The sequence below is a fragment of the Schistocerca serialis genome, chromosome 2 (genome assembly GCF_023864345.2).
Source record: "Schistocerca serialis cubense isolate TAMUIC-IGC-003099 chromosome 2, iqSchSeri2.2, whole genome shotgun sequence".
Lineage (NCBI taxonomy): Eukaryota > Metazoa > Arthropoda > Insecta > Orthoptera > Acrididae > Schistocerca > Schistocerca serialis.
In genome coordinates, this window is record NC_064639.1 from 912933365 (window position 1) to 912958648 (window position 25284).

General features: G+C 40.1%; 1 protein-coding gene across 4 annotated transcripts in view; it reads left to right on the top strand.

The window, feature by feature from the left end:
- The window catches only part of LOC126458275 (juvenile hormone acid O-methyltransferase-like), a 77263-nt gene extending 52389 nt beyond the window's left edge, over positions 1 to 24874 (top strand). For all 4 annotated transcript variants that reach the window (XM_050095206.1, XM_050095205.1, XM_050095204.1 and 1 more), the window contains 3 exons: positions 10450 to 10582; positions 21411 to 21558; positions 24384 to 24874. In XM_050095206.1, the coding sequence (XP_049951163.1) occupies positions 10450 to 10582; positions 21411 to 21558; positions 24384 to 24577 (475 nt within the window). In that variant the 3' untranslated portion in view covers positions 24578 to 24874. The remainder of the gene's footprint in view (positions 1 to 10449; positions 10583 to 21410; positions 21559 to 24383) is intronic.
- Positions 24875 to 25284: the final 410 nt, after the last annotated feature.

The window sequence follows — 25284 nt, forward strand, 5'->3', positions numbered from 1 at the left end:
CAAAGAGCTCCTCGAAAAGCTGCCAGCCAACCTGTATCCTGGTAAAGGAAGCCTCTAAATTATCTCCTTATTTAAGAAGTACTCAGATATACCAATAATTTCAGAGTCAACATCTATAAGCAGTTCACTAACTTTATCTCTAATACCTTGTATATTTTGATGAAACATACTAATTCCCTCATTACTCGGATACCTAAGCTTTGTCAAAAGTGATTCCTTTGTTAGAGAGACTTCCCTTAAGCAGGAATACCTATCAGCTGACTTCAATCTAAAAAAGGTGCAGCTCTAACATCCACTACTGCAGGAATTTTCCCATGAGTGATCCCACCAACCCCACCTATGCTGTCACCTATAAGCTTTGCCAACCTCCGCTTCCCATACCTGTTGAGGTGCAGGCGATGTCTAGTGAAACCCGTCCTGCTGATAGACTCCACCGACACCACTGAAATGTGACCCATGCTTTCTGTCATCAGCGCACCCCCAAGTCTCATGTTATTACGCCTGACGGCTGTATTAAGATGAGGCAGATCGTGACGCTGAAACAGTTCCACGAAATGCACATTCGTGTTGCCAGTCTAGCTATTTGCATGGTACTAAGGGATTAAATTGCTTCCATATCCGAGTTTTGATTTTTCTGTTAATGTGTCCAACAGAATTAGTTTTCAAATAGGAGTTTTTGTGCAATTACTACCTCGAAATGTGTGTTGCAGATTCGCCTCCATTATCGGTGTGATGATTGTCAGGACACTGATTCATTGCAGTTTGCAGCAATTGTACAAACACCTGTGCAGTTTTGTTCTCTGCCTTCAACTTCACGGGGAGGGCCCATATAAATTTGGAATATGCATCTACGTCCATTAAAACGTGCTTGAAATCTTTATTCAGTTGTGAATATTCCTGCATGTCTACTAGATCAGCCTGCCATAGATCATCCAGTCCTTGTATTATGACATGGCTGTGCATGAATGTTTTGTAGCCTGGTCTGTTCACAAATAACGGTCTCCATAACTACTCGATGATATGTCTTTCCTAAGCTCTGATATTATTGATATGTTTTAATTTGTGTGACCTGTATTCTCCACAACTGCTGATGCTGTGGGTATTTGTTTGTTCCACGATTTCGTTTAGGTCATAGTAATATGTATATAATATGTATTCCAGAGGTAGAATTTTTAATCCTTTAAGCTGAACTTCATTGCCTTTGCCTGCATTGTGTGTAGCTTCTAATGTTAGTTTAGTTATATTCTTGCATTTTATATTCGTCTTTTAGGTGTCTTGGCTTTTCTATGTGCCTTAGTCATATGTAATATTTTACCATGTGCTTTATTCTCTGGGAATACACTTCGGCGTTCGAAGTTTTTAAGAATATTAGTCAATAAACCAGGTGTTCTTTCAAATTCATTATTCCCAACTGGTATTGCATTCTCGGTTAAAAGTATAGTGTGATTACCAAACATATATGGCTTCTTAGTACTGACTCCGAAAGTTGTCTAACTCATCATCACTGGGACTTTTAATGAAATCTGTAATAGCACATTCTTCTTCTTTTTCTTCTTCCTCCTCCTCCTCTTTTCTACCTCCATCCATAGTGTGTGACAATCTTTGCAGATTTTGTTACTGATTTAAACTTTTCTAAGAGACTGACTTGTTTGTGACTGCCCTAATTTTAGCAATCGTAATTTCCACTGAATGTCGTTATGCGCTTCAATAACCTTACACTTTGTCGTTTACATGGTATTGTATGCTAAACTGGTTTTGTGTTAGCATGCAACTTCCATATACTCTGAGACTACTGGTGGTGATGGGATGCATGTTCCATAGCTAATGTCTGAACAAAGCTGAGTATATTCAATAGCTTTGCATTGATTTCTTCAATTTGTTGCTGGGTTCTGGCTACTGTTTCGATAAGATCATCATGTTCCATTAATTTCGTGTTGTCTACATGTACGACCTGTGCTAGCACCCCTAGATGAGTGCACTGTATTTGCATGAGCCTATCCATAGCCCACAGTATACTGATAGTCAGGTATTTTTGTTCTGTCTCTTAAACAGGAACTTGTGGAAGCTCCGTCTATACCGACCATCATTCAGTTTCTTCATTTTATCTGTAACCGGGAAGCCATACTGCAAGTGACTCCCCAAATCCATGCATATGTCAAGGATGACACAAAAAATGTTTTTTTGTTTAATAAAATTATGTGATTCTTCCTGATATTGAAAATATATACCTTATGTACAGTACCTCACCATTGTCGTGTTTAAATGCCTTTCTAAAGCAGGTGCGGAGCACGAATGCCTGTCACACTACTGTCGTACACAAAACATTACCTACAACGTCTTGTTATTTAATTTTGGTGCAGATATTTCCATAACAACTTGTTTGTGTAATATCCTTGAACATGCCGACTGTGCTATGAGCAGGGGTTTATTGCACTCGAGCTTTCTGTTGATACAAGTAGATTACTTGAGTTCAAGTTTTCCAAGTGCTTTTGTGTTGCAAACTATTTGTTGTGAATGTGTATTTCAACTATTTTACATCGTAAAATACGAAAAACGAAGAAGTTTAATTGCGGTCGTAAATTTTGCGGTAGTCAACATAAGTGTATTATTGGAAATCGTAAAAATGAAGAAATTGTTACGCTACAACAAAGTCAGTTTCGTCAAAAACTTCGCCAGGCAGTGCTTCAGAACGCAAGTTGAAACATCTTACCAAAAATGAACAACATGTTGGTGTTGAAAATATAAAAATAACCGTTACATTTTGATTAGTAAGAGCAAGCTTTCAGAATTGTTTTTGTGTGTTGCTAAATATAAACACTGTAATAGTGAAAAGCCCATTATGGTTAGTGATCATATAAGAGAACAGGCTTATCCAGAAAGATCGTAAAGGAATATCAAGTGTGTAAAATAACGAAATGCACAGTGTCATGTAAGATGCACAAAATATAACCAATTGAATATTCGCCTTACTTATTCCATGAGGTGTATTGAGAATATAAAAAAAGAAGTCCCACCAACACCTGTCAAACTCGAAAGATATGATAAGCGTTTGCATAATACCACAACAGAGTGAAGCATCTAAGCAGAGGGCAGCGAAAGAAACTATTTAGATATTAGACAGTCTACTGGTATTCTTGCTGCTTTGGACGGTTCCTGAAGAGAGGCTATGTATCACTGCATGTTATTCTCACAATTGCTTCCGTAGATATATGCAATGTGTTGGATTGTGATTGACAAAACATTGGCAAGGTTGTGCCACTAAGGTAAATGAACAGAAATGTGACAAGAACTTCGACAATTTCAATGGTGGTGTGGAAAGCAAAGAGGCAGTCTCTATTTTTAGTAAGTAAATTGCTAGATGTGGTGCATGCGAGCTAACACCCCAAAGATGTTAGGGCTCACATGCGGCTCGTCTTCGTCGTAGTGTCTTGACTCAAACTCGTCTAGGGGTTGAATCGGACGTGCCGCATTACACGCCCTAAACTAGACACCTGTGGCCTTTTGGTTAAATTGCCTGGCTGATGGCAAGTTTGCGAAATACAAAGTTAAATAACATATAATAACAATAATAATAATAATATTGGGAACTAAATTAACGACCCATAAATGATATAGGCCACACAGTTGCGATTTGGTTAGAATAATGTTTATTCAGAAAGCAGAATAAAATTGAAAGTGGTCGTATTTAGAGATACTGCTACACTCGAGCGCATATCCATTTGACACAGTTCGATCATTCACAATGTAATGCAAGTTAGAGTTCACACCAGGCGCGCGGCTGCTCACCGCTCAGCCTAAGTCCCGCGATACCACACAACGCGAAATTTTCTAAGTCGTTTCATTTCGTAGCTGCCTAAAGACCGACTGTCCACTTTCGCATCTGGTGTCTCCAGCCGTACTGTCCGCTTTCGCGTCTGCACCCGCACTGACCCTCTGCCCGTTCCCGTCCGCGTTTCCCGCGCGCCGAATATCGCTCAACGGACTAGGGCAGTTCTTTCCTGAAGCCGTCCATCTTATTGGCTACAGCTTATTCTACATTATTTTACATTTTAACATATTTAAATAATCAAATCTTGACCCATTGTTAAATTCTTTTACATAAAACCAACAAAATTTCCTTCTTAACTTTGAATGTCGCAGCCAGTAGCCTTGCGCCAAGGTGCTTTCTGATAAATAAATAAAGAACAAAATTAACTATTATGCACTAAACTTAACAATAAATATTCTGTTACCTAATGATTCAATAATGTGTCGTGCTATCGTCGTTCAGTGTGTTTTGTGTGGAGGAAATGATGATCTAATGCTTAACTGAACATAATGATAATTTAAATTTACCATATCTTTTAAACAAATGAAGTTCCAAGAGTTGATATTTACAACATTTGTCATTTTAATTATGTACTTCTGTATGAAATGTCGATCGTTAAGATCGACTAAAGCGTTCAGAGTTTAGCATTCAGGTCTCTGTCACAAAAGTTGTGAATTTCGCTTTAACAGTAAATCCTAAACTCTTATAGATATCATCAATATTCAGGTTTTATTGGGATCACCATGATAATTTATGAAGGATGGTAGATTAAAATAACTGTTGATTAATTCCCTGAATTACTACAGAATTTAATAGTTTCCATAAATGTTTCCCTTTACGGCCTATCTTAGGTCCGCCATATTGAACACTGCTACGTCTCCTTTGCCACAAAAGCCTTCTACTGGGTTTCCCTATGACATACGTTCTCTTTTGCCTCACTCGCACGCTACAGCACTTAGGCATCAATAGACGCCTGTGAGTTTCCCCATCTCGTGATGAAACTGCGCCCTTTGTGGCACGCGGTCCCAGACGACGGAGTTCGTTTCACAATTCCTCTTTCGGCCATAAATGAGAGGGCAATGCTCGGTAACTCACATGCATGATACTACCTTCATGATGGTGACTCGATGGACTTGACTAATGTTCTGGCTGCTAAACCATATGATTAAACTGAAAAAAAAAAAAAAAAACTAGAATGCATAGGACGTGAGCTGAAGAGAACTGGGGAAAGTCAGGAAACTCTGCAAGGACATGACAGGACAAAAACTCTGATGACAAAGCAAATGGTGGACAAGGAAACTTACCGAATCAGAAATAAAAAACCTCATCGAATATTATGCTCTAGCCGTCACGAGAAACAGCGAAAATGTCAGTGAGTTAACAAAAGCAGTTTGGGCAAGTCTGTTTCACAACATATCTATTGATAAGCAACTAGAACATCGCCTCTAGCCAGAAGGAAACATTACATGCTACACGTATTGAAACGTCCCATTTGGAAAATTAGAAATGACTGTGCTGGTAAACCTATTACGTTATTTGATTTTCAAACAGCTGAGCAAAACTGAACGTACTCAGACATTTCGCTCTTTACTTAGTCTGATCAACAGTAAACTGACACACAATATATTTTTTGCGCAACGCAATCTGACTTTCAATAATACCTACAAAAGGATGGCCCTGGCTAACAATGGCCTATATCTTCATGAATCACCTAACAATAACCTATATCTTTCATGAATCACTTACCTCACAAAAATCTTCGTTACTCGAACTACTGTAATACAGCGAGCGCCAATACTACCAGCTAAATAATAGATTCTAACTACTGAAAGCACTAACTATTGATAGGCATAGTTAGCAAATGAAAGATTTTGATAGAGAACAAACAATATAATTACCTTAATAATGTTCAGAAGTCATCATACATATATCAGTTCATAATATCCAGTATTACAGATTTACACTTTCTGATGGACACACGTCCAAGATCGTCCGCTCTCAAAATTCTGCCATCTCTCTCCCCAAATCCTCCACTGTTGGCGGCTCACATCCAACTGCGCAACACTACGCGCTGTTCACATCCAACTGCCCAACACTACAATAGCAAATATTCCAACAATGCAAACCAGCCACAGACTGCACGCAGCACAGTCAGTGATTTTCATACAGAGCGCTACGTGGCGTTACCAACATGAAAACCTAAACAGCCTACTTACAGTATAATAGGTGTGAAGCAAATGGACATAAACACATATATGCACACTCGACCAAAGAAGATGAAAAGGACACTTAGAATCAACAAAATTATGGAGTTGGAATGTTTTGACATGCTATCACTGAGAAGAAAATGGCATCAAATCTTTAGTTTCAATTTACTCTAATTAAAGTTTTTGCATTTGTGGGTATCAGCATCTCATCCAATATTAAAGCTAGAAAAACAAAATTTTACGTAAATAATAATGTAATGCTTGCCTATACGATGAACTGCATTATTCAGCAACGTATTAAATATTTTAAGCTGGAGAATGGGATATGCACTTAAATTATTAGGTAAAAAATTGACTTCTAAAAACATTTTCAAAAATACAGGAAACAACAAATTGGTAAATATTCCGTGTTTACTGTTTCAACAGGGTAATGATTAAAAAAAATTGTTTTGACCTATTTTGAGTAGTGTGTAAAAATTACACGTAATTCTTCATGTAAGACAAAAACAAGTGTTCACTGCTTGATATATTTCACAGTTTTTAAATTTCTTCATATAGACTTTTTTATGGTTAAAGTTTCATTATCTATTAAAGTCTTGTGTTATTAAATTTCGAAATACCATTAAACAGTACAGGTCTCGACGTCCAGGTTCCCTTAACAAATTCGTTAGATGGCATGTCAGCCGCAACATGTTCTGGGTAAATGTATTTTACATTCACATTTTCCTGTTTTAATAATAATAATAATAATAATAAGGTTGACTTTATCTCCCCCACCTGCTGAGGAGTCTTGGAATACATATGGCTTAAATAAATGACGTCGACTTTCATATGATGGCCGAAACAAAAATATCTTTGTATCTTGTCTTTGCTCTCCACTATGACATCATCAAATACGAACATATTTTATGGCTTTACTTTCTCTGTTGGTGGAATATCACTGCTTCCACCAAATGTCTGGTAGGCTACTCTGTGCAAAATTTCTTGTAAAAATTGATATTTTTGCTGAAAAGTAGTCTTTGAAAATATATACGTTCGCAACGTACGCCTCATGTTGTGTCAACAGTAAAAATGAAATGGAAATGTCGTGTGGCTAGGGCCTCCCGTCGGGTAGACCGTTCGCCTGGTGCAGGTCTTTCGATTTGACGCCACTTCGGCAACCTGCGCGTCGATGGGGATGAAATAATGATGATTAGGACAACACAACACCCAGTCCCTGAGCGGAGAAAATCTCCGACCCAGCCGGGAATCGAACCCGGGCCCTTAGGATTGACAGTCTGTCACGTCAACAGTGAAAGAACGAGATTCTTCTTTACACAGCCAGAAGGCCCAGAAGTCAAGCAGCGCATTTCTTTGGGAAGTAGTGAAGCATTTTTATTCTCCTCACAGCCTCCAGTGTTATTGGAGGACAAGGTTGGTTACGATAAGACATTTGTGGTGAGTGTATTTCGTCCACTTGGTCATAACCAGCAACTAGGTTCAAATGGCACTGAGCACTATGGGAGTTAACATCTGAGATCATTAGTCCCCTAGAACTTAGAACTACTTAAACCTACCTAACCTGAGGACATCACACACATCCATGTCCGAGGCAGGATTCGAACCTGCGACCATAGCGGTCACGCGGTTCCAGACTGAAGTGCCTAGAACTGCTCGGCCACACTGGCCGACCAGCATCTACGTGGTTACATTAGTATGCAAGAGGCCTTATAGAAAAAACACACGTATAGCTGTTTATAAACAAACATATACATATAGATACTAAGATGATATCTGTTCTTTCGGACATGTCCGACAGAACAGATACCATCGGTGACCATGCAGCTCGTTAGAGTGAAATTACAATCAAATGAACACCCTTAGCTGCTTACAGGAGTTGACATACGTCAACGGGGACAGATGTCCGAAAGAACAGATACCATCTTAGTATATTTACAGTTAAAGCTCACCGGCCACTTGACCATCTTCTTCTTCTGTGCGAATGCACAAACAATGCCCGAACTCTTACGGGAATCGGCAACGCGCCGCGAGTAATGAGTATAATGGGCGGGGCCACTACGAATGTAGCGCGGGACAATATGTTGAGAATGTGGGTTTCGCGGGAGGCATGCCAGAGATAAATCCCTACAGTCGCGCTATCCTGTGTGTCCTCGGTGGCTCAGATGGATAGAGGGTCTGCCATGTAAGCAGGAGATCCCGGATTCGAGTCCCGGTCAGGGCACACATTTTCATGTGTCCCCGTTGACGTATGTCAACGCCTGTAAGCTGCTAAGGGTGTTCATTTGATTGTAATTTATATACATATAGCTGGGTACAAAACAAACATGGATGCTGTTGGCCCAGTGCTCTCTGTGGGGGCACTCAAAGCCGGGAGCATGACACAACTGTGGCAAGGACGCCGGGTGGCCCTCACTGGTCGCTGGACAAACACTGTGACTTGATGCTCATAAGAAGATGTGCTATCTGTCTCTCTGCTTCCCAGGCTCTGCAGACGTTACCAGAAATTTAGGGATACCGGCACAGAATATCGGAAACAGACGTGCCTATAAGGCGGCTGAAGTATCGCAATATCGTAATCGCAGAATTCGATGGATGTAAGTGGTGGTAAAAGCCACATGTCGGAAATCTGTGTACTATAACACCTGATAACGGTATCAGAATTCCACATACAGATGTGCATATCACTGCTATGTGCTATATCAGTACTCTTTGTGCTGGTTCTCTCACTGTCACTCTACTTGCTTCTCCTGGAATTAAAACAAGCAGCAACTCTAATGACGAAACAGACTTCACCTCGGCCATATTTGCACCGATATTCTTATGCACTGTCGCGGTATACGAGCACCGCCTTGATGTCATTGTATTTTATTTAATGCCTAAGTGTTCTTTCTTTACTAGAAATTTAATTGGTGATTTTGTATCTGTTTCTACACCGCTGCCGTCAGTTTTACAATATTAAACAGTAAATTAATCGTCTAAAATTAACGCCAAAAATTTATATCAACCTGTAAGTGTTTCTTAAATCAGTTTCGGATAATGTTCCGAGTTACAAGAAAATACCTAATACCCAAGGGGAAGTTCTAAGTGTAGGTCTACGTTTCTCTTATAAATGCTGATGAGGTTGAAAGAAATTCAGTCTGAAAATTATAATTAATATCGTCATACAATTGACATTCACTGGTGGATATTTTTGTACATCTGCATCCATATTGTGCAAATCACTGAGTTGCGTGGCAGAGAGTAAGTCCCATTGTAACAGTTTGGTAGCTTGCTCTTCTATTTATGTATGGAGAGCGGGATTAAAGCTTACTTCAGAACCTCTGTGTGCATACACTAATCTTTGTGATCCCTATGGGAGCGATACGTGGAATGTTGTAGCATGATTATTGAAACTTTTAATAGGTTTTACGTCATAATGTCCGTCTGTCTTCAAGCGTCTGGCAGATTTTTTTTTTAGCATCTCTGTGATGTTCACCGGAGGGTCAGACAACTATTCTTTCTGAGTATTTATCCATTCAGTATCCCCTTCGAGTCCTATTTGGTATTAGTCCCATGCAGATGAACAATGTTCTAGGATGGCTCACAAGAGTATTTTAAGCAACTGCTTTTGTAAACTTGATTGCATTTCCCTAGCACTCTGCAATGAACAGCAGTCTGCACTATACATTCCACTAGCAGGCACTCTTTCGTTTCCCCAGTTCTAAAATATCAACATATCCTCTAGGTCTGCTGAGCGCTACATGGAATGTCAGTGCTGTCTGTGGAAAGAAAACCATCAAACTTCGTAGTGGGCGTTAGTCGTCGAACTTAGTTATAAATAGTACTGTATTGACAGCTTAGCCGACTTTCATATGAGTTTTTCTTTTTTACGAGGTAATGGCATTTTAGTTCGTTTCCTTGATTTATGAAAAACCACTGAAGACTGCAGAATGGAACTGTTCTATCAAACCGAAAGAAAATGGACGAGGTTTACAGGTTCTGTTAACAAAATTGGGTTATTCTGAATTTGTGATCCATTATTGTTTTGTAAGGTTGCATTTCGATGTTCTCAGAAAAATATTTATTTCCGCTCAGCTTATTTGCCTAATATAATATTCTCCTCGATGAAGTTGCTAGGAGTTTCAAGTTTTAAGATTTGAGGTACTCTCATATTATGTTGCCTCAACACTTGGGTTCATTGAGGGCGTACCTTCGGGTGCTCACCGGAGTCATTTCCATTTTCTGCCCCCCTAGAACATTTCGAAACAGGTGAAAAAGGTTAAATCAGTCGCCAAAATATCGTGCAGATAAATAGAAACAACGATGCTGAACACCCTCGTACAGAGTTACAGTCGCGCCGAGAAAACCAAAGAAATCACTCAGCTAAATATTTACTGTGAATTTTGATAATTGTTTTACAAAAACACCTTACACTTTGACGTGCAATTTTTGCAGGCGGGCCCTCCATAATATATACAAACTTCTGGCACCGGGTGGTGAAGCGGTGTTTACTCTGAAGGCTTATTGTACGATGTTCGACGTCTACCGATACATGGCAAAGAACTCCCGGTGGAGTAAGTATATGAAGGTAAGGTTGACGTCGCATTCTTTGTCAGTAAAATTTAAGCTACTGATGTCAAACCACTTCCCTTCGTTAGAATGCAAATCCTCTGATTTTCGTGTGGTTAATTGTATTGGCTGACCAGCACAGCACAGCACAGCACAGCACAGCACAGCACAGCACAGCACAGCGGTTCCTAACCCTTTTAGAGTCGCGATCCCTTATACAACGATCTGAGTTGGGTGAACCACTGGCTTTTAAATATAACATACAGCAGACATGCATAAAATTTAATTCCAAGCAAAACGTTTTATAACATTAAATTAACTTAATCCTTAATGATTCAAACCTAAAGTTACTCTACTTACGGCTTAAAAGTTGCACAACATGCGGACCTAGTTGCAATGCTTAAATACAAGTTTTCATTGAAATTACTCACCGCTTCCTTGGAATTCAGTGAGAATGTTGCGCCTGCTTTGCATGGCAAAGAGCCTTGAAGTCAGGAACCACAGATGTTAAATAAAGCCTCAAATCACTTTCAGCACGAAGTCTGTTTCTGTATTTATTTTTTAAATAGGGGTACGAAGAAAGCGACTTTTCGCACAAATATGTGGATGAAAAGGTTAATAAATCCGTTATGCCTTTATTCGCTAACACTCATAACTCATTTAAACTTAACGGAAAACCAATTAATGACAAGACTTATAAATTTTCTGTAACTGAAAATCTGTGGAAATTTAAATAAAACGCTCGTTTTCATTTACGCTAAAATTGATGACTCTTCAGTGACGATGTTTGGTTTGTGGGGCAATCGCAGAGGGTGGGCTTATTGGTAGTTGGGAGCTCCAATGTTAGGCGCGTAATGGGGCCCCTTAGGGATATGGCGGCTAAGGAGGGGAAGAAATCCAGTGTGCACTCCGTGTGCATTCCGGGTGGAGTCATTCCAGATGTGGAAAGGGTCCTTCCGGATGCCATGAAGAGCACAGGGTGCAGCCATCTGCAGGTGGTGGCACACGTCGGCACTAACGACGTATGTCGCTTTGGATCTGAGGAAAGTCTCTCTGGATTCCAGCGGCTATCTGATTGGGTGAAGGCTGCTGGTCTTGCTTACCAGGTGAAGGCAGAGCTCACCATCTGCAGCATCGTTGACAGAACCGACTGCGGACCTTCGGTGCAGAGCCGGGTGGAGGGTGTGAATCAGAGGCTCAGACGGTTTTGCGACCGTGTTGGCTGCAAATTCCTTGACTTGCGCCATAGGGTCGTGGGGTTTCGGGTTCTGCTGAATAGGTCAGGAGTTCACTACACTCAGCTGGCGGCTACACTGGTAGCGGAGGCTGTGTGGCGTGGACTGGGGTTTTTTTTAGGTTAGAAGGCCTCGGGAAAGTACGGGGTGGGCTGCAATCTCAAAGGGTGCATGGCAAATACAGGACGTGCTGGAACAGGGAACATTCGGAATTGTAGTTGTAAATTGTTGTAGTTGTGCTGGGAAAGTCCCTGAGCTTCAAGCTCTAATAGAAAGCATAGAAGCTGAAATCGGTTATAGGTACAGAAAGCTGGCTAAAGCCTGAAATAAGTTCAGCAGAAATTTTTACGAAGTCTCAGACGGTGTTCAGGAAAGATAGATTAGGCAGAATTGGTGGTGGAGTGTTTGTGTCTGTCAGTAGTGGTTTATCTTGTAGTGAAGTCGAAGTAGATACTCCGTGGGAATTGGTATGTGTGGAGGTTATACTTAACAGCCGAACTAAGTTAGTAATTGGCTCCTTATACCGACCGACCCCCAGACTCCGATGATGTAGTTGCTGAACAGTTCAGAGAAAATTTGAGTTTCGTAACAAATAAATACCCCTCTCACACGGTTGTAGTTGGTGGGGACTTCAACCTTCCCTCGATATGTTGGGAAAAATACTTGTTCAAAACCGGTGGTAGGCAGAAAACAATGTTCCGAGATTGTCCTAAATGCTTTCTCCGAAATTTATTTCGAGTAGTTAGTCCACGAACCCACGCGAATTGTAAATGGTTGCGAGAACTCACTTGACCTCTTAGCCACAAACAATGCAGAGCTAATAGAGAGCATCATGACTGATACAGGGATTAGTGATCACAAGGTCGTTGTAGCTAGGCTCAATACCGTTTCTTCCAAATCCACCAGTCACAAACGCAAAATAATTTTATTTAGAAAAGCGGATAAAGTGTCACTAGAAGCCTTCCTAAGTAACAATCTCCATTTCTTCCGATCTGACTATGCAAATGTAGACAAGATGTGCCTCAAATTCAAAGACATAGTAGCAACAGCAATTGGGAGATTCATACCTCATAAACTGGTAAGAGATGGAACGGATCCCCCACGGTACACAAAAAAGGTCCGAACGCTATTGCAAAGGCAACGGAAAAAGCATGCAAATTTCAGAAGAACGCGAAATCCCAGAGATTGGCTAAATTTTACAGACGCGCAAAATTTGGCACGGACTTCAATGCGAGATGCCTTTAATAGGTTCCACAACGAAACGTTGTCTCGAAATTTGGTAGAAAATCCGAAGAAATTCTGGTCGTATGTAAAGTACACAAGCGGCAAGACGCAGTCAGTACCTTCGCTGCGCAGTGCCGATGGTACTGTTACCGACGACTGTGCCGCTAAAGCGACAGTTGACGCTAAATAACGAAAAGTGTGAGGTGATCCACATGAGTTCCAAAAGAAATGCGTTTGAATTCGATTACTCGATAAATAGTGCAATTAGCAAGGCTCTCAATTGAACTAAGTACCTGGGTGTTAAAATTACGAACAACTTCAGTTGGAAAGACCACATAGATAATATTGTGGGGAAGGCGAGCCAAAGGTTGCGTTTCATTGGCAGGACACTTAGAAGATGCAACAAGTCCACTAAAGAGACAGCTTACACTACACTCGTTCGTCCTCTGTTAGAATATTGCTGCGCGGTGTGGGATCCTTACCAGGTGGGATTGACGGAGGACATCGAAAGGGTGCAAAAAAGGGCAGCTCGTTTTGTATTATCACGTAATAGGGGAGAGAGTGTGGCAGATATGATACGCGGGTTGGGATGGAAGTCATTAAAGCAAAGACGTTTTTCGTCGCGGCGAGATCTATTTACGAAATTTCAGTCACCAACTTTCTCTTCCGAATGCGAAAATATTTTGTTGAACCCAACCTACATGGGTAGGAATGATCATCAAAATAAAATAAGAGAAATCAGAGCTCGAACAGAAAGATTTAGGTGATCGTTTTTTCCGCGCGCTGTTCGGGAGTGGAATGGTAGACACATAGTGTGATTGTGGTTCGATGAACCCTCTGCCAAGCACTAAAATGTGAATTGCAGAGTAATCATGTAGATGTAGGTTATAAAGTCCTAATCTTTACAATATCCAATCTAGCCACTGTCGCGAATGATGATGATAACACAAACAGTCCCCGGGCAGAGAAAATCCCAAACCCTGCCGCGCATCGAACCCGGGACCCAGTGATTCAGAGGCAGCACTAGACCATGGGCTGCGAACAGTTGACTCTTCGAGGGAATTGCTAATCCAGTTGTTATTTTTGGACGTAGCAGTTCTCTGAAAGTTTCTCAAAGTCCCTTGAAATGTTCTTTAACTATATTCTTGACATTTTCGTCAAAAGAAAGATAGTTTTCCAGCAGGAAGTCGAGGAGGGTATCAAAGCACTCGGTATGATTCCTGTTGAAGAACGTCTACCAAAAATTGAGTTTTTTAAAGACTGATTCGATAGGGTCTTGCACACTATAAACAATTACCTTTGGCCCCCGGAGAAATAAGTTTAAACTGTTAATTTTTGAGAAAATGTTTGCCAAATAAGCTAAATCTGAAACCAGATTTCATCTTCCATGCACTTTGCTTTGTGAGAAAAACGTGAACTTCCTTCTTTAAGCTCATACAGTCTAGAAAGAGTTTTACCTCGAGTTAGCCACCCGACCTCAGTGTGAGTCAATAAACACTTATAAATGCTTCCTATTTCCTCAAAAAGCACTGCAAGAATGACGGAATCTGTAGCACAAGCCTTAATAAAATTATTTTCACTGCATCGTCCAGCACAGGTTTGAGTCCATCGAGAACGTGTTTAGAAACAAGAGTCTGTCTATGAACGCAATAATGTGTCCAAGAAGCGTTCGGCGCTACCGATTTCACTTTGGCGACAAACCCAGCATACCACACTGTCATAGATTTCGCACCATCTGAACCAATACATACACAGCTAGTCGAGTCTATTGAATTTTCGCGAAAGCATTCGATGTTCATTTACATATATATCATCTCATCGTTCTCTCTTTTAAGGGTCTGCAACATAGTAGCTCCTCTGCTACACTTCCCATCAATATAACGGCCGACACGTAACAAATTGGCGACCTCCGTCGATTCATCAAGTTGAATCCCAAAAGGATTGGCACGAACTGTTTCCAGAATTTCGTTTTCGACATAACTTAACATGCTTTTAATGTGGCGGTTGACCGTATTATCCGATAGTGGTACCATATTGACTTCGTTTGTGAAAGGTTCTCCAAGCATGCACTACACTACATCATTGATACATGCCCGCACTAAACTTAAGATATTGAATGAGATTTTGTAATTTTAACAGTTCTGTAGCTAACGCAATAAGACGCTTCAAGAGCATTTTCATCGTCACCGTTTGTAGCGGATACACAAGTAGTTAAATCATTTTCCACTCGGTAGCTAACCAGATGGCAGTTATAAGAGTCGAGGGGCATGAAAGGGAAGCAGCGGTTGGGAAGGGAGTGAGACAGGGTTGTAGCCTGTCCCCGACGTTATTCAATCTGTAGATTGAGCAAGCAGTAAAGGAAACAAAAGAAAAATTCGGAGTAGGTATTAAAATCCATGGAGAAGAAAGAACTTTGAGGTTCGCCGATGACATTGTAATTCTGTCAGAGACAGCAAAGGACTTGGAAGAGCAGTTGAACGGAATGGACAGTGTCTTGAAAGGAGGATATAAGATGAACATCAACAAAAGCAAAACGAGGATCATGGAATGTAGTCGAGTTAAGTCGGGTGATGCTGAGGGAATTAGATTACAAAACGAGACACTTGATGTAGTGAAGGAGTTTTGCTATTGGGGAGCAAAATAACTGATGATGGTCGAAGTAGAGAGGATATAATATGTAGACTGGCAATGGCAAGGAAAGTGTTTCTGAAGACGAGAAATTTGTTAACATCGACTATAGATTTAAGTGTCAGGAAGTCGTTTCTGAAAGTATTTGTATGGAGTGTAGCCATGTATGGAAGTGAAACATGGACGATAAATACTTTGGACAAGAAGAGAATAGAACCCTTCGAAATGTGGTGCTACGGAAGAATTCTGAAGATTTGATGGGTGGATCACATAACTAATGAGGAGGTATTGAATAGAATTGGGGAGAAGAGAAGTTTGTGGCAAAACTTGACAAGAAGAAGGGATCGGTTGGTAGGACATGTTCTGAGGCATCAAAGGATCACAAATTTAGCGTTGGAGGGCAGCGTGGAGGGTAAAAATAGTAAAGGGGGACCAAGAGATGAATACACTAAGCAGATTCAGAAGAATGTAGGTTGCAGTAAGTACTGGGAGATGAAGAAGCTCGCACAGGATAGAGTAGCATGGAGAGCTGCATCCAACCAGTCTCAGGACTGAAGACAACAACAACAACAACAACAGCTTTTCTTGTAAGAGAAAATGAAAAATTATAAAAAAAATGTTGTTTACGTGGGTGGAGTGATCAGTTTCTAAATGGCTTTTAAGTGGGAAAGGTTCAGACTACTGTTAACAAGCATATCTCTACAAACGGCATTCTGTGGTCACAGACAGTCCTTGTCACTTCTATACGAAAATCCAAACCTAATGCAATTATCACTGCTCTTTTTCGTTACATACAGTTCAGTTTTTTCGGACTGACACGCGTCTCTAGTAGCTGAATCACAAGCTGTCACAGCACTAACTTGCGATTTTGTTAAACCATGTTTCCCTTTAGAACTTCAAGTTTATCCATTTGAATGTGAATGGGAACGATTATGATACACAACTGACGACTTGCTGCACTTGACAAAAGGAAGGAATTAGTGGGCTATTGTTGAAAATCAATGGCCTGACCGCCATGTCAGCGTTCCTCAGCGGGATTGTGGTACTGTTGTTAGTATTGTTAGAACATCAAGAAGCTGGCAGACTAAATTTCCATTGTAGTGAAATCAAATACGTTCCTAACGTTGTTACATAACTGTAAGTCAAGCATTCCCGGTAAATGTTAATTTATTGTGGAAATAATGTGAAAAATTCCCGATGTTACATATGTGTGACAAGGAGAAATACAGAGTTAATTTAATTTTAAAATAATAATAATAATAATAATAATAATAATAATAATAACAGTGCTGCAGACGCTAAGGAAACAGTACTGGGTCTAACTTCGAAACCTGACCTTATGAAAAAGTGTTTTGACGAACACCTTTAAATATTTTACGAACCCCCAGGGGGTTCGTGGACCACAGGCTTGGAAACGATAGCCTAGGGTTATAGATATTTACTGTCATTCTTTGGTGACAAACAGAAGTAGTAATAACTGTAGGAAATCGTTTCTTCGTCTAAATAAAAAAATTTACTTCTCCTTCGTACAACCTGTGCGATGGTGACCGCTGCATGTGTGCCTTTGGTTCGAGAGTTTTTAACAATAATGATAGTGTTCTAGAGTAGTACGGTAGAGAACTAAGATGGTAACGTAGGATAGAAATTCTATTTGCTTCGCTGTAATTTCTTCTGTTGGGTATCACGAGTGGCAACGAATTGTAATGAGAAAAACCAACAGGCCGCAGCATCGAGGGTGTAAGTCCTTTATTCCAGACATCTGGGAGCTGGCTCGGTCCCAGGTAAGTTCAGCGTTGCACATTCACGACACGGTAGATCTCACATAGATGACGGTGTAGATCTCATTGTACGAGTAGAATTCGTCACCGGGTCTGACGGAAGTAATTACGTGTCAAAATATGATCTCTAAGGAAGTCCCTGCCGGAATACGAAACAAACAAAAAAATGTCAATGTAGGAATTATGCTTCGTTTGATCGCCGACGAACTACTAGAGAAGCAACTCGGGCCTGTTCATAGTGGATGAAACCTATCGGTAGAACACTGATGACCTTTTAATCACTATCGCTCGCGACAAACAGGTTAACATTACTGACATCGACAGAAGCCAGCGTGTTGGACGCAGAGGACCTAGTGCCACGAAACACAGGGGTATAATTACATTTGCTTCCTACCGGGAATGAAGGGAAATATTCAGCCAGAAGAGAAAAATCGCGAAGACTGAAACCAATGTCAGGAAAGGTCTCACACACGAAAGAGAAGTTGTTGAAGGTCACCATATCAGAATTTAGTATAAACAGTGTGTGATATGACTGCAGGATCACACTAAAGAAAGTAGAAAGTGAAGGATCAAAAACAAACATATCTCAACTGAAAGACATGAAGTGGAATCTCACAATACACACTAACACTTCCGTCTTTTGTTCATTATATTTTTTGTTTCAAGAACTACTTTAGTTCGTTGTTACTATTTATTTTCTTCGTTTTTTATGTACTCGTATCTTCATGTGTCAGTCTGGTTGCTATAGATATTCTATGCTCGAAATAATTACCTCAATCTACCTTTTTAAAACCAAATTTTTGATTTTTCTCACTGCTATTGTCTAATTAAATTGTTTCAGTGCTCAACAGGTGTAAGTGGCTTCGTTTATCACAACTTGATTTATACTTCCATCTTCTGGCAGCATCGTAGAATTATAGTAATCACTTGTTTCTGAATCTTACAATTAATTGTAGTTAAACGTTTTACTCTGCAATATCCCAATTGCATCTTACGACACACTTAGAGGGGACTCGATTATCCCGTATTGTTGAAACTACTCCGTATCCACTCCTCCTTAGAAATTTGTCTGTCTGTGTGTCTGTCGGTCGGTCCCCGCAGCCTACAGACGATCGTGACAACCCTAACTCTGGTCGATCAAAAATGACTGTAAGCACTAGAGGACTTAACATCTGAGGTCATCAGTTCCGTAGACTAAGAACTACTTAAACCTAACAAACCTAAGGATATCACAAACCTCCATGCCCGAGGCAGGATACGAACCTGCGACCGTAGCAGCCACGTGGTTCCGGACTGAAGCGCCTAGAATCGCTCCGTCACAGCGGCCAGCTAACTCTGGTCGCCCCCTGAAGAGTGTGTACCTCAGCAACTACCGAACTCTGTGTGCCTTCCGTCTGTGACATAATATCTAGTCAAAAGTATCCGAACAGCCCTATGTAATGCGGAACTCATCGGTAGAGGTCACGCGAGGCGGACCCGCCACTGTGAAAGGAGGGAATGGGGGTTACTGTGTTGTCAATAGAGAAGGAGTAGCACCACAGAGCGTCGGGCAGGAGAGCTCAGTGACGTCGGACGTGGAATAGTCATGAGGTGTCACCTGAGTAATAAATCTGGGACATTTCAGCAATTCTGAAGCTGCTAAAGTCTACTGTTGGTGATGTGATTGCGAAGTGGAAACATGAACGAACAACCACAGCTAAACCAGGCAGACGTTAAATACCGAAAGACAGGAGTTTTGAGCATTGCGGAGGGTGACTGTAAAAAATCTGGTGAAAACGACAGTAATCACTTGTCGGCTCTAAAATACTACCATCAGTCCAGCTAACACAGTGACTTACGAATGAAAAAGAGAACTGGACACAATGGTCGAGCAGCTCCACACAAGCCACACACCTCTGAAGTCATTGCCTGAACAATGCTTGAGGTGGCGTAAAGAGCAACGTCACTGTGTACTGGATGGCTGGAAACGAGTGATTCAAAGTAATGTAAAACTCTGTATGCACACCAATCCGATGGAAGGGTGTGGGTTGTCGACGTGTGTGGTGCCAACAGTGAAGTACGAATGAGGTGACGGTTACAGGATTGGGTGTTCCATAATGGTTAGGGCGTGGTTGCCTTATTGCGCTTAAGAAAATTCCAAATGCGGAAGGATATGAACAGAAATTCCTTTCGTGCCTAAATGTAATCCAGATTTAGAAAAGTTATTTCACCTTAAATGAAACTAAAATTAGTCAACTGTTTTGTCGTACCAAATCTGAACTACTGTGATGTAGTTCAAAATGGCACAAATAACTAAAACTACTGATGACGCAAGCTGGGGTGAATGCTTGCGTAAGACAGGTGTGCAAAATTTGCTTATTTGGTCATATCCGTCCTTTCTACATTCAGTTACGTTAGATTCACCTAATAGGTGGCGTAATTTTCACATAACACACTTACTTCATGGGTTCCTTAGTCACTGGTCTTCTCAGTATCTCACCTCACATACCAGATACCTATCATTATTCCACAACTGCAGTACCAGACGAGATACGTCCAGCACGTTGGATATATCTTTACTCACCACTAAATCTTTTTTTATCTTTTTCTTCCTTTGACCCATACATGACATTTCTTGAATTCCATGTTTCATTACTATATATTACTATTATTATTATTATAATTATTATAATTATTTTAATTTGTACTAACTTAGGAAGTTTGGTTACACTGTAGAGAGCAACTGAAGTTCCAAATCTTGCCAGATGAAATAAATGTACAAATAAAAATCTGTATAACTGATGAGTATCATATTGTAGAAGAAATTTAAATGAAACGATTTTGTTATAAAAATTCACTATGTAATTTCATGACAAAAAAATTAAATGCTGTTGTTTTTAAATGAGAATTTCTATGCAACTAGGCAATATACACAATTTTTTCATATACTAGAGTTGTCCAGAAAGTAAGTTCCGATCGGTCGCTAAATGGAAACCACAGTGAAAATCAAACATTTTATTTGCAAGAGTTAGCTGCACTTTCCAGATACTTCCCTACATATTCACTGCTCTGACATAATTTGTTGGAGCGTTATACCGAATTTCCAACACCATTGTCATAGAAGGCAGCCACCTGTGCTTCCCGATAATTCTTGTGCTGGTCTATAGCGCGTAGCCTGCGCCCAAGTGGTTTCTTCGTATCCAGCGTTTCATGATACTCACGACGAGACAATTAGGGCTGTGTTGTGGGTGATCGAACACTTCCCATCGAAAAGGCTGCAGGAGCATCTTCACTGCCCTTGCAGAGTGCGGCTGAGAATTGTCATGAAGGAAGTGCGTGGCAGTTGTGTTAGGCGGGCTGCATTCATTAAGGCGAAGCCTCTCAGCGGGCCCTCCTCCTTGGCAGGAGACAGCCATGTTCTAGGCACCTTTACTCGCTCATAGTGCGCTCAGAAATGAAAAGACCATCTTGATGCAGTCGACGGTCATACTAGAGACACTGCCAAACACATCTGCGCAAAGCTTCAACGGGTTTTCATTGTGGTGTCCATTTCACGACCGATCGGAACTTACTTCCTGGACAAGACTCGTATAACTAAATTACATAAAATTTAAAGTACATGGTGCCTAAACCGTTCACGTTTACTTTCTTCATTTGTTTATTGTGAATGATCACAGGATAAATAATCACTTTCTATATGAGTCATTCAGCAGGTTCTGAGATAAATGCTAGTGTCAGCTAGCTTATTCTGTTACAATGCCTGAAATTTTATAGAGCAATGTACATGAAAAGTTTTATCGGCATAGGATTATCAATGTGTGGTGACCATTCCCTTAAATCTATTTATTTGAAATAATTAGTATAGTGTCATGAGCTGCTGGAAGTTTCTGGGGCCTGACAGATCTGCGCCAGCCCACTTTGTTTCTTGTGTTTTTTCTGCTCTACTGCATGAATTTGTTCTAAAATAATTATCAGTAAAATGTATTATGATTTGTAATTTTAGGATTTCGACAAATACATTACTCCATATCAGAATTCGAAGGATCCTGCCTGTGATCTTCGTAACATGTTGATTGAAGAGGGATTTGAACCAGTGATAGTCAAGGCGGAGCCTCGAACTTACGTATTTCATTCTGATTCTGAAACCAGAGGTGAGTAGCATCTAATGAACGTGTCCTTCCTTGTGAACGTGTTTTAATGTGGGTGCTTTTCTCAAAAGCACTGTTATAATATGGTAGGCAGTGAATTCATGTCGCTTCGTTTATGGTTCGTAAATCTGACAACTGAATGAATCAACAACTCATGTTATAGAAAATTGCTCCACCTTGATGCAACTGGGAAGATGGGATTTAGAAATTGCAATGATGTAAAGGTTACACAGCTGTAGAGTTAACATTTGTAACGGATGTGTTGTAAATTTGCAGTCTGAAGCATTTCGTAAACTGCCAGGATGGAATTGGTAGTTCTGGTTTGGCTTGGAACAACAGCTACAAAAGACATCCACAAAGGCTTCAGTATGAAACGTCAGCGTTATGAATAGAATGCTCTAGTAGAGAACCTAAAAACGGTAGACTTCACATGGTAATATTTCATTCTTGTATTGCTCTCATACCTATCTTGTTCATAGTCTGTGATATAGATCTGCATTACGATATCCACAAGTCTTCTGACAAGAAAAGACTTCTCATAAGAATTTCCCTTCTGTTGTTGGTTCAGGGACCTCGTGCTGGTTGCACAATATCCTCACATTGTGACACTTGAGGAGATATCAAATAAATCAATACACATTAGTATTTGCAGAAAGTGAAAACGACCGCTACTGATTGTGGTTTGAGTAAATGATATTTCAAGTTTTAATAGAAATCCTTGTTAGTGCAAATGGGGTTGTACGTTGTAGAAAGTGGTTTCAGAATCTGATTTAATCTTCTTGAAGCAAAACGTGATGCATCTTTTATTTATATTCATCTGCTTGCCACTTTACTTACAAAAGCAATTATAAATGGTTTGTATCATCTCTGTTTCGTAACCTAGTAGTTACTTACAGTTAATACAGGAACGCTACTATATGCAAGAATCATAAGCACAGCTCAGACAATTGACAGAGAGTTTCAAGACAGTAGATTGGGATGACGTTCATCAGATAGTTACAGCAGCTGAGAAACTTGTTTACATCTTCAATGTAATCCTACAGGGCTTTGTCATCATCAACTCTAAGACATCTAAGAACTAGAATTGGAAAGTAATGAGGAACAACGGTGATAAACATCTGACATCAAAATATCTTCTGCCAGGAATGCGAAGTCGTGCTGAATGTGAGGTATTGATTGTAACAGCCGAAACTAAATTAATAATGTGTACATCCTATAGATGTAAAAGCAGTTCACTGCTAACCAAATAAAAATGCCTGAAATATTAAAGCGAGGTTTGAGAACCACTATAGAGAAAACCAAATTTGTTGCTAACATAAAAACACTAAAATTTATTCAGAAAGAAATTTCTCTAAGCTAAAGAAGTTACGAAAGGGAATTAACGCAAATAGGGTTCAAAAATTAGGAGTCAATGGTAAAATATGTGAAAATATAGAACACATGACCGAAACAATAACAGCCACTTTTTCGTATTTATTCATTTTGAAATGCCCATCAAAGTTTCTTGGGAAGTGAGAAACATGAGATTTCTATACAAGAGACCAGAGGTAAATTGCCCAATGATGATGGGAAATAGCTGCTAGGCGTTGTTCTGCCAGACTTCAGAACCAGCACACAAAACGAAAACTACCGGAATTCAAGGAACCACGAAGACAATAGAGCGTAAATTCAACTCTGCAGTTTATTTCAGAAAGACCCTTTAAAGTCGACAAAACTGAATAATGTTCCAAGACAGAGTTAAAAATTGTGGTCATATAAATTAATATTCGTGGAAAACTGTTGATGTAATGAGAAATGAAGAAACATTACTGTATTAATGGCTTGTGGGAAGAATATTAGATCTTCTGTCGCCTGTAAAACAGATGTGAAAATTTGATTGGTGTAAGTTGCACTAACCGTCTGAAAAACTAGAAATACAGCAGATGACTGGGAAAGGAATAGTAAAAGTACAGCTATCAGCAACCACATTTTATCTCGGTTTGGTAAATTTTCAGTCTTTTTAGATTGATGGTAGTACCTCACGAATGGATTGTTGTGCAATTCATGGTTAAATGTTAGGTCCAGCTCCAGCCCTTCTATTTAGTTTCATTTATTTCAGCAGGAAGAAGTTGCTCTCATGTGAGTATAGTTTAACAAAATGCCTCCTTAAAATCTCATTGTCTCTGAATTTCTTCTATACAAAACACGTTTGAATTTTTGTTAGTGATATTTCTGGCATGAGTTCTGTACAGATTTTTACTTCCAGTACCAGCTGCTCAGATTTCATATCGCATTCGGGAGGACGACGGTTCAGTCCTGCGTCCGGCCATCCTGATGTAGGTTTTCCGTGATTTCCCTAAATCGCTCCAGGCAAATTCCGGGATGGTTCCTTTGAAAGGGCATGGCCGACTTCCTTCCCCATCCTTAGCTAATCTGATGAGACCGATGACCTCGCTGTCTGGTCTCGTCCCCCAACTCAGATAAATCTTTCAACTTCTTCTATATTCCATTATCTTCCCTTGTACTCTCAGGAAACCTCTCAATCTTTACTTTGTCGTATTCTGTAGAGGCTTCCCATTGTAACAAGTGCTTCACTTTCTCTTCCACATTTCTCATTTTATATGAGGGCTGCGGTAACAGTTGAGTACTTTGTTCATTATTTCCTTTCTATAGTTCAGACAGCCATTTATGGGCCTCTCCTGACATTCTCTGACATCAGAGTTCAGTTACGTAATTGCTGTGAGATTTCAAATCAGTTCTGCAAGGAATCTGGTTTTAAATATAATCGTAAGTCCTGGAAAAACAGGCTGGATATCAGAACATTAAGAGCTGTAATTCTCTTGTTTCAGGTGCAGTGAAATCTGTGAACGCGTTCGTCAGTCGCATTCCAGACGACGAAAAGGAATCGTACATTGATGATTTTTTAGAGGACTGCTACAAAGTGAAGATGCTGACAAAAGAAAAGGACGAAAAGTCAGGACAGATAACGGTCTTCTACCATTACATTTCTATGGTAGCTGTGGCGAGAAAACCACAGCATTAAATATTTTTATAAATTTGATACGTAGGTTAATTGTGTAATTTCTTTCACAGTGATCTGTAGTTTTAATACAATAAAGAAGACACAACTTTTCTAGAGGAGGGGTTTACCGTACTTACACTAATTTCAGTATGTTATTACCATACGTACACTAATTACAGTACTTTATTAAAAAAGTAGCATTTTGCCCGTGGCTTCGCCGACGTACAATTCTGCCTCTGCAAAAGTATAAAAGTTGTGAACAATGGTTCGACCTCTTTAGATGTTAAAATGAAAAATAAAACACTTTTAAATTTATAACAGTGTCATTATTTCATCTCATTTCCTCATATTCACTCACATTCCTTCGTTTTATTAACTTTCGTTTGTCGTAGGAGTTCGAAATTAAATGAAAGGTCGAGGTTTGAAAGCAACATTTATTGGAACTTAAACAGTGTGTCAAAAAAATTTACTCATTGTTTTCGCGAAACATTAGTTGAAAGTTCAGTACATAGCGCCTTACTCCTACTACAAAGCAATGTCTTCGATGATTCTCCAGTCCTTCATCTCCCAGCTGTAGCAGCTTTGCGTTTTCATTTGCTAGGGAGGGCACTGACCCACAGTGTGATATTTTTTATCCTGAACCTTGAAAGTTTTTGCAAGCCAACGTTGGTCTAAAACAAATTGCGCTCCAAGTGAAGTTATTTGAAAGCTTGAATTACGCTGATCAG